General features: G+C 38.1%; 1 protein-coding gene across 1 annotated transcript; it reads left to right on the top strand.

The window, feature by feature from the left end:
- Nucleotides 1-7,966: 7,966 nt before the first annotated feature.
- Nucleotides 7,967-8,528, top strand: urahb (urate (5-hydroxyiso-) hydrolase b). The gene is made up of 3 exons (XM_060908919.1): nucleotides 7,967-8,088; nucleotides 8,200-8,335; nucleotides 8,430-8,528. The coding sequence occupies exons 1-3, from the start codon at nucleotides 7,967-7,969 to the stop codon at nucleotides 8,526-8,528; spliced, it is 357 nt and encodes a 118-aa protein (XP_060764902.1).
- The last annotated feature ends 1,423 nt before the right edge of the window (nucleotides 8,529-9,951 follow it).

Below are 9,951 nucleotides of genomic sequence, written 5' to 3'. Positions count from 1 at the left end.
GAAGGTAGAAGCTTTACAATTTACTTTTTATCCATTTGTGAATGAACTATAATGGTTGAGGTGCATTGTTTATGGAAATGACAGACAATAGCATCTAAAGTTCTTTATAAGCATTTTACTGTGGAGGTCTAGTGAAGTAAAAGTTCTCAACTCTGGTCCTGGGAACCGCACATCCTCCACAGTTCCTACACGTTTCTCTTACACCCAACAACAAATTCGGACACGATCATCAGTGTCTTATTCCTGTTATTTTGTAATATTTTTATTTACTCATGTAACATTATAAAAGGGGAGGTTCATTGAAATTATTTTGTGTGTAGTATATCAAAACTAAAATGTAAACTATGATTAAATGATTAATTTTTTTGTCCTGTGTTTTTGGCCAGAGTAAAGGTTAATTGTTAACATAGTGGTTAATTTGTTACAAGTTAATTTCCAGACCTTAGCACTTCGACTGGTACTATGTTACACAATGAGTCGAGTTTGAGTGAGATAACGGGTCATAGTACGTAATTAATGAGCATTCATCGTTTTGTGTTGATTTGCTTAGACTTTAAACTAAAACGATCAAATCCCTATTTTGATGGTAACATGTGACCAAAATACACAGCAGTCCTCTCTTTTTCTTTAAACATTAAGCCGAAGGATTGTTGTTATTGATTAACTCATCAAGCTGCCATGTTTGAGGATAAATACACAGCCAGTTCAGTCAGAATCTCCTTCATTTCTGAGTGAACAGGTAAGCTGGTGAGGTAAAAATTGTATTTTTTATTGTATTGTGTTTTTGTTCAGTTGTATTCTTTCTGTTTAGTCTCCTCATAGGGCATTATTAATGAGAGTTTACAGATAAAATCTCCTTTATTTCTGAGTGAGCAGGAACACTGGTGAGATCCAATACTGCATCTTTCCACACGACAAAGGTATTGTATTTTTCTTCAGTTGCTTTCTTTTAGTTTGGTCTATTCATAGAACTGGTGTTACTTTAGAGGGGGTTTTTAATTTATTTTATTTGTCTGCTACTATTGTTTTGAGGGTTCAGCACCATGGACAGTGCTGTTCCTAAACACATGAGTGTGCTGCCTTTATTAAAGTGACAGTGTGACGGATTGTTTGCAAAATATGAAGAAAAAAGCTGAGTAAGAGGAGGAAAACTACTACTTTATAATATTCTTGAGAACTCTGAGCTGCTCTGACAGTTCTTCAAAAGTAATTCACAGTCTGTTTCAGTCAGCATGAATCTGGCTGAAAATTTATATCTAAATATCATACACCATTTTAGTTACACTGAGTTTCCTCCATGTCAGGGGACTATAAGAGGGAAAAGGATTCAAGACTGATTTAGGGATTTTTTTTTATTTTATTTATTTTTGTCTTGCTGAACAGGTAAATAATTAATTCATTCATTCATTCAACTTAAGTTCACACTTTATCCTGGTCAAGGTTGTGGTGGATGCTGAGTCTGTTTTTATAACACCTGTCCAGTGTGGGACTACAACTTGCATGGGACACCAGTCCATTGCAGGGCACCATGCGCACACAAGCACCTGCTCACTCACACCCAAGGACAATTTATCTTAGCCAGTCCATCTACTGACATGTTGTGGGAGAACACTGGAGAACCCCAGAGGAGAACCCACACAGACTTAGACATTCATTTGTTTTCTAAATTGCTGGGAAGCTAGTGAACAATAGATGATCAGTTGACAAGCTGTTTAGCCAAAGAATTCATGATGGCTGGTATCGAGAGATGGTGAGTTTCTCCACATTTTTTCATTTTTTTACAGGCTGGAGAACAAATTACACCGATTTGATAACTAAATGCAGAGTTTACACAGACTGGGTTTAAAAAAAAAAAAAAAAACACCACACATTAGAAATGACCAGATATTATAGTTTTGTTCTCTACACTATATTTTAGCTGACTAGATAGAGTTAATAAACTAGCTGTGTTTAACAGTGCCAGAGATATTCAGAGCTTTGATTACGCAATTAAAATTAGCCTGTAGCCTGACAATCCGGGGAGAATCCAGAACTAATATTGAGTAGTTAATTCTGTATGTTTGTGCTGTTTATAATCTTCGAGAATGAGAATAGTTACACTGCCATATCTTGATGCAGGAGCCCTGCTGATTGATCAGGCAGTCACAATAAGAGCTAACTGGCCAATGGCTGCTAAAAGACAATCTCTTATTGAGAACTCTTGCTCTTTTTTCTCAGTAATTGTGACAGTGGGTGGCACTGTCGCTGTTAGCACAGCAAGAAGGTTCTGGGTTCGAGCGCAGCAACTGATGGGGGCATGTTCTCCCCGTGTCTGTGTGGGTTTCCTCCGGGTGCTCTGGTTTCCCCCACAGTCCAAAGACATGCGGTTAGGTTAACTGGCTACTCTAAATTGCCTATATTGTGAGTGTGAATAGTTGAGAGGAGAAAACCTCTATAATAATCCAGCAGAAGATAAAATCCTGCATAAAATGAGAAGACAAGGCAGAAATAGTATACCTACAGGAAACCCATTTAACAGAGCAAGAACATGCCAAACTTAAAAGACTGGGCTTCAACCAAGTTTTTTCATCATATGTTGCAGGGTGAAGGAGGGGTGTAGCAACATTAATATCCACAAGGGTTGTTTTTGATAGAGACTCAGAATTTAAAGATAAAGAGGAACCTACCTTAATCAGAATAACCCAGTGAGCGGGAAAGTGAGAGGGATATTAAAGGAAATGGGAATTTGTGATGTATGAAGGGAGTTCAACCCAACCACTAGAGATTATACCTTTTTCTCATATATAATGTGCAATACCTCTCCCGCTGGGCTTTTTTTCTTGTCTTTTTTTGTCTTTTTTTGTCTTTTCCCATGTCTTATTCTTTTTTATATTTGTATATGTAAATATTTAATTTAATTTATCTAGAAGTTTTCTCTATTTTCTATTCTTTGTTTATCCTGTAATGATGCTGCTGGAATTTTAATTTCCCTGAGGGAACCCTCCCAAAGGGATCAATAAAGTTCTATCTAATCTAATCTAATCATCTCCTCACTCATCCTACTCTAGGACTGACTATTTTTTCATGTACAACAAGGACATTAGTCGAATAAGACACTGTAAAATTGGAATAATGGATATGTCTGACCATAGCCCTGTCTACATGGACCTTGATATTAAGATAAAGACAAACACTTCTTTATGGAGCTTGAACTCAAATATTCTTAAAGGGCCAATGAAACAGGAACTGCAGAGAGAAATTCAGACATACTTGGAAGACAACGACAATGGGGAAGTTTCCCCCATTGTACTGTGGGATGCCTGTAAAGCAGTGCTGAGAAGGAAAATTATAGCAAAGTTGGCACTTAGTAAAAAAACAAAAAAATTTAGACATGAAAACCTAAAAAAAATTAGAATAAGAACTGACCAATCTAGAAAGGAAAAATAAACACTATCCAAAAAAATTAAAGAGATTCAAAAACAAATAAATGAACTACACTTACTAGAAATTCAAAAGAAACTGTTATTTTTGAAACAAAGATATGAAATTGGCAACAAATCAACTAAACTCCTGGCTTACAAACTAAAGAAACATCAATCAAAGAGAGAGTAATACGCAAAATTAAGGGTCCAAATAACCAAACAAATAAAACATGAAAATTCAGGAAATCCAAAGTGTCTTTGAAAATTATTACAAAAACCTTTATTCTAAGAAGACCCAGAAAGGAGATAGTACACCAGACTCTCTCCTTAACACACTCAATCTCCCTGAAATTTCAGACAAACAAAACACAACTCTGCTGGCTAATGTAACAACTGATGAACTGGAAAAGGCAATAACAAGACTCAAAGCAAATAAATCTCCAAGTTCTGACGGATTTACTGCCGAATGGTACAAAACTTTCAAAGAGTTATTGACACCAGTATTACTAAAAGCGTTTAACTGGGTGCTTGTACATGGAGAAATCCCCCCCCATCATGGCGAGAGGCAGTTATCATAACACTACCAAAGGAAGGGAAAGGCAGGTCAGACTGCTCTAACTATAGGCCAGTTAGCCTGTTAAATCAGTACTATAAACTCTTTGCCTCAGTCCTTGCAAAAAGACTAAAATATTCTCCCAGACATTAATTTAGACCAGACAGGTTTTATTAGACAGAGGCAAACCCGGGACAATATAAGACAACCCTACACGTAATTAACCACATTAAACAAAACAGTATGGAAGTTGTCTTATTAGGATTAGATGCCAAAAAAGGCTTTTGATTCTGTAGACTGGTCTTTCTTATGCAGAGTATTATTTAGGTTTAATTTTAATGAATAATTTATTAAGACAGTAGAAGCCCTCTATAGCAAACCATCAGCAAAGATAAAGATTAACTGCGTATTATCAGACTCTTTCGAAGTGCAGCGGGGCTGCCGACAAGGTTGTCCCATGTCCCCTCTTCTATTTACGGTTTTCATAGAGCCACTCTATGAAAGACAAAATACACAGAATTATGATGGCTCAAGGAGAACAAAAAAATTGCATTATTTGCGGATGACATTTTAATATACCAAGGGTGCCCTGATACTTCCTTCCTGGTCTTAATTGCGACCTTAACAGATGATGAACTATTGTCCGGCTATCAACTAAATGCTCACAAATTTCAAGTACTAACATTTAATTACTCTCCCAGTCAGTCTATTAGAGACATGTTCAAAATAAAATGGGATTCTGATGCGATGATATATCTGGGAGTGAATATAACCAAAAACCTGGACAAAATTATATCATTAAATCATGTTCCCTTAGTTTTGAAGATCAAAGAACTGAAGGCAAATTTTTTATTATCAAAATTCTATGTATCTCATTTTATTAAATATAGGAATGCATTTTTAATAGTTATTTTGTCACTGCTATAGCAAGTTATGAGTGTTTGAAATATGCTCTGTAATATATCAGTCCATATGTCAAAGCAATGGCCGTAAACGAGATTCGTTGAGACCTGTGTGAGACGTAGGACAGAAGTAAAACGTACAGCGGAAATCAAAGTGACCGACATCTGCCAACGTTGTCAAAAGACGCGCGCGCCCTCTTTCGAATGCTGATGTAATCCAGCCGGAAGTTTTGTTTATTTTGATAGCAATCAGGAAAGTTTGAAAAAAGGAGGCAGTAATCATCATCATTTAAACTCATTTTTGTGCAATATTTCGTTTGGAAAACAGTTTTCAAAATGGCGGCGTTGACACTTCAAAGTCTTGCACAAGTCTCGTGAAGATCGCGCGGATAAGCGACGCCTGCTGTGGACCAAACAAACTAAATTCAACATGGCTAAAAACCGAACAGGCTGAAAAGTATAATATTTAACTGCAATTAGTTACCAATACGAGTCATGATATAAGGTTACTAAAACCGAAAACGTAATTGAATAACACGTTAATTAAGAAATAAAGCAAGTTTAAAAATGACATCAGTTCTCCTTTAAATCCGACCTATCAAGATGGAATCTATCATCCTTCTTAAGTTTAGCCCAGAGAGTGGAAGCAATAAAAATTAATATAGTACCAAAACTCCTGTATTTGTTCCAAACCATCCCAGCTGAACCCCCACATGGTCAATTCCTAGAACTAGATAGAATGATCTCAAGATTTGTTTGGCAGGGAAAGAAACCTCAGATAAGGTTTAAGACTCCAGCTATCTAAGGAGAAAGGCGGTCTTTCCCTTCCAAATATTAGAAATTACTACAGAGCTGTACAGATTAAAGTCCTTGTAGATGTATGTAATCCATCCTATATATAGCTCAGTGGAAAGAGATAGAATGTAGGATATCAAGTGACATTCCAGTACAAGCCATAATATGTGACAGTGCTTTGATCAAACACGTAAAAGAGGCAAATCCTTAGGTTGTGACATCGCTCAAAATATGGTTTCAGGTGGTAAAAGAACACCAAACCAAGGAACCGTACCATTTGATGAGGTGGATAGCTTATGACTCAGATTTCATACCTAACAGGTCAGATACAAGATTTAAGAAATGGGCAGAGAATAGGCCCATTACTTACAATAAGTAAGGAAGACTTAAACAAGACAGATTCAGGCATTGTAAAGATCTTTTTAATGGGATATAACTCAGATCCGGGTCTTAGAAATATTTCAAAGTTATATAGTTGGCTAAGCGGGGAAGAGACAGTTTATATAAACAAAAAATGGGGAAAAAGAAGGTAATATCACATTGCAAATGGATACATGGGAAAAACTAAATAAACAACAATGGAGGAGTACATCTGCCCTGTCCTGGAGAGCATTTGGGTGGAAGCACCTGATAAGATTCTTTAGAACACATGTACAACAGACTTTCTTCAACAAGAACACTTTGTGTCGGAGGTTCTGTGGAGAGGCAAAGGCAAATCATTTCCATGTGTTCTGGCACTGCCCACTGCTCCTGAGTTACTGGAAACAAATTAATACTATTCTGGAAAAGGTATTTGAAGTGGCAATTCCATTCGGTTTCAAAACACTATATCTCAGGGTGAGACCTGACACTGTTAAAGGTTTTGTGAATAAATATATGTTTAATATTTTGTTGATGGCAAAGGTCAGGACTTTGACTTGGCCATTCCAAAACATTAACTTTATTCTTCTTTAACCATTCTTTGGTAGAATGACTTGTGTGCTTAGGGTCATTGTCTTGCTGCATGACCCACCTTCTCTTGAGATTCAGTTCACGGACAGATGTCCTGACATTTTAGAATTCACTGGTATAATTCAGAATTCATTGTTCCACCAATGATGGCAAGCTGTCCTGGTCCAGATGCAGCAAAACAGGCCCAAACCATGACACTAACAACCACCATGTTTCACAGATGGGATAAGGTTCTTATGCTGGAATGCAGTGTTTTCCTTTCTCCAAACATAACGCTTCTCATTTAAACCAAAAAGTTCTATTTTGGTCTCATCCATCCACAAAACATTTTTCCAATAGCCTTCTGGTTTGTCCATGTGATCTTGAGCAAACTGCAGACGAGCAGCAATGTTCTTTTTGGAGAGCAGTGGCTTTCTCCTTGCAACTCTGCCATGCACACCACTGTTGTTCAGTGTTCTCCTAATGGTGGACTCATGAACGTTGGCCAATGTGAGAGAGGCCTTCAGTTGCTTAGAAGTTACCCTGGGGTCCTTTGTGACCTCACCGACTATTACACGCCTTGCTCTTGGAGTGATCTTTGTTGGTCGACCACTCCTGGGGAGGGTAACAATGATCTTGAATTTCCTCCTTTTGTACACAATCTGTCTGACTGTGGATTGGTGGAGTCCAAACTCTTTAGAGATGGTTTTGTAACCTTTTCCAGCCTGATGAGCATCAACAACGCTTTTTTTGTGGTCCTCAGAAATCTCCTTTGTTCGTGCCATGATACACTTCCACAAACATGTGTTGTGAAGATCAGACTTTGATAGATCCCTGTTCTTTAAATAAAACAGGGTGCCCACTCACACCTGATTGTCATCCCATTGATAGAAAACACCTGACTCTAATTTCACCTTCAAATTAACTGCTAATCCTAGAGGTTCACATACTTTTGCCACTCACAGATATGCAATATTGGATCATTTTCCTCAATAAATAAATGACCAAGTATAATATTTTTGTCTCATTTGTTTAACTGGCTTCTCTTTATCTACTTTTAGGACTTGTGTGAAAATCTGATGATGTTTTAGGCCATATTTATGCAGAAATATAGAAAATTCTAAAGGGTTCGCAAACTTTCAGGCACCACTGTAGTCTGGAATAAATTAATGAATGAATACAAGATAGTTGCTAATAGTGCAAAAATGGTATAAAGGCATCTTTAACACTTTTTTAAACGGCTATATCGAACTAAAGCGCTATTGACTATGGAGAGCACCAAGCTGTAACTACAAAATACATCTCCAACATGAATAACTAATATTCTAAACACTTCTTTTCAATGAACTTGTTTTTGTATCAATCTGTAACCAGATACTTTTGAGATGGACAGTCCTGTTGATACCCACGTACTGAACACTATAGATGGGATTCCTGCAGCACGCATGGCCCTCAGTCTACATCGTCTAGACCCTCGGATGACTCTCTGGAACCTTATCAGTACTGGGTACATACCTCCTCATAACAGACACTGCCAGGAAATTCACTATCATGTTCAGTGATGCGGTGACCATGCGTAAAAAATAAAAAACACATACATTTCTATGATCCTTTCTAGAACTACAGATGAGAATGGCTACTGTTCAAGGCTCATCACCAGGCAAAAGTTCACTGTAGGGATGTACAAATTACGTTTTGAGACTGGACAGTATTGGGAAAGTTTGGGCCAGACCAGCTTTTATCCATATGTAGAGGTAAGTGAAAGTTGAGTTGGGAAAAAAACAACAGCGCCACTAAACATAACAGTGTATAATATCATAGTAACATACCGAAATGTTTTCAACCTAGATTGTCTTCACGATAACAGACCTGGACCAGAGGTTTCATGTGCCTCTACATCTCAGCAGATACACATACAGTGTCTACAGGAGTACCTGTCGGCAGTAGCAGGCACCTACCAGCTAATTGCAAAGACCTTCATGGGCTAATTGGTATATTAATTAAAAAAATAAAAACTGGTGAGTTGATTCTCATGTACAACCCTGATTCCAAAAAAGTTGGGACAAAATACAAATTGTAAATAAAAACGGAATGCAATGATGTGGAAGTTTCAAAATTCCATATTTTATTCAGAATAGAACATAGATGACATATCAAATGTTTAAACTGAGAAAATTTATCATTTAAAGAGAAAAATTAGGTGATTTTAAATTTCATGACAACAACTCATCTCAAAAAAGTTGGGACAAGGCCATGTTTACCACTGTGAGACATCCCCTTTTCTCTTTACAACAGTCTGTAAACGTCTGGGGACTGAGGAGACAAGTTGCTCAAGTTTAGGGATAGGAATGTTAACCCATTCTTGTCTAATGTAGGATTCTAGTTGCTCAACTGTCTTAGGTCTTTTTTGTCGTATCTTCCGTTTTATGATGCAGCAAATGTTTTCTATGGGTGAAAGATCTGAACTGCAGGCTGGTCAGTTCAGTACCCGGACCCTTCTTCTACGCAGCCATGATGCTGTAATTGATGCAGTATGTGGTTTGGCATTGTCATGTTGGAAAATGCAAGGTCTTCCCTGAAAGAGACGTCGTCTGGATGGGAGCATATGTTGCTCTAGAACCTGGATATACCTTTCAGCATTGATGGTGTCTTTCCAGATGCGTAAGCTGCCCATGCTACACACACTAATGCAACCCCATACCATCAGAGATGCAGGCTTCTGAACTGAGCGCTGATAACAACTCAGGTCGTCCTTCTCCTCTTTAGTCCGAATGACACGGCGTCCCTGATTCCCATAAAGAACTTCAAATTTTGATTCGTCTGACCACAGAACAGTTTTCCACTTTGCTACAGTCCATTTTAAATGAGCCTTGGCCCAGAGAAGACGTCTGCGCTTCTGGATCATGTTTAGATACGGCTTCTTCTTTGAACTATAGAGTTTTAGCTGGCAACGGCGGATGGCACGGTGAATTGTGTTCACAGATAATGTTCTCTGGAAATATTCCTGAGCCCCTTTTGTGATTTCCAATACAGAAGCATGCCTGTATGTGATGCAGTGCCGTCTAAGGGCCTGAAGATCATGGGCACCCAGTATGGTTTTCCGGCCTTGACCCTGATGATGGCATGATGATGATATGTTCAAACTCTTTGCAATTTTACACTGTCGAACTCCTTTCTGATATTGCTCCACTATTTGTCGGCGCAGAATTAGGGGGATTGGTGATCCTCTTCCCATCTTTACTTCTGAGAGCCGCTGCCACTCCAAGATGCTCTTTTTATACCCAGTCATGTTGACTCATTCCCTACGGCAAGCCGCTGACAGTGGCTTGGCAAATTTTCCCATTCCCACGTAAAGCCGGTACTATCAGCT

Source organism: Neoarius graeffei, chromosome 2 (genome assembly GCF_027579695.1).
Source record: "Neoarius graeffei isolate fNeoGra1 chromosome 2, fNeoGra1.pri, whole genome shotgun sequence".
In the NCBI taxonomy this organism is placed as follows: Eukaryota; Metazoa; Chordata; class Actinopteri; order Siluriformes; family Ariidae; genus Neoarius; species Neoarius graeffei.
Note: the sequence above shows the minus strand (reverse complement) of the source record. Positions and strands in the feature narration are given on the sequence as shown.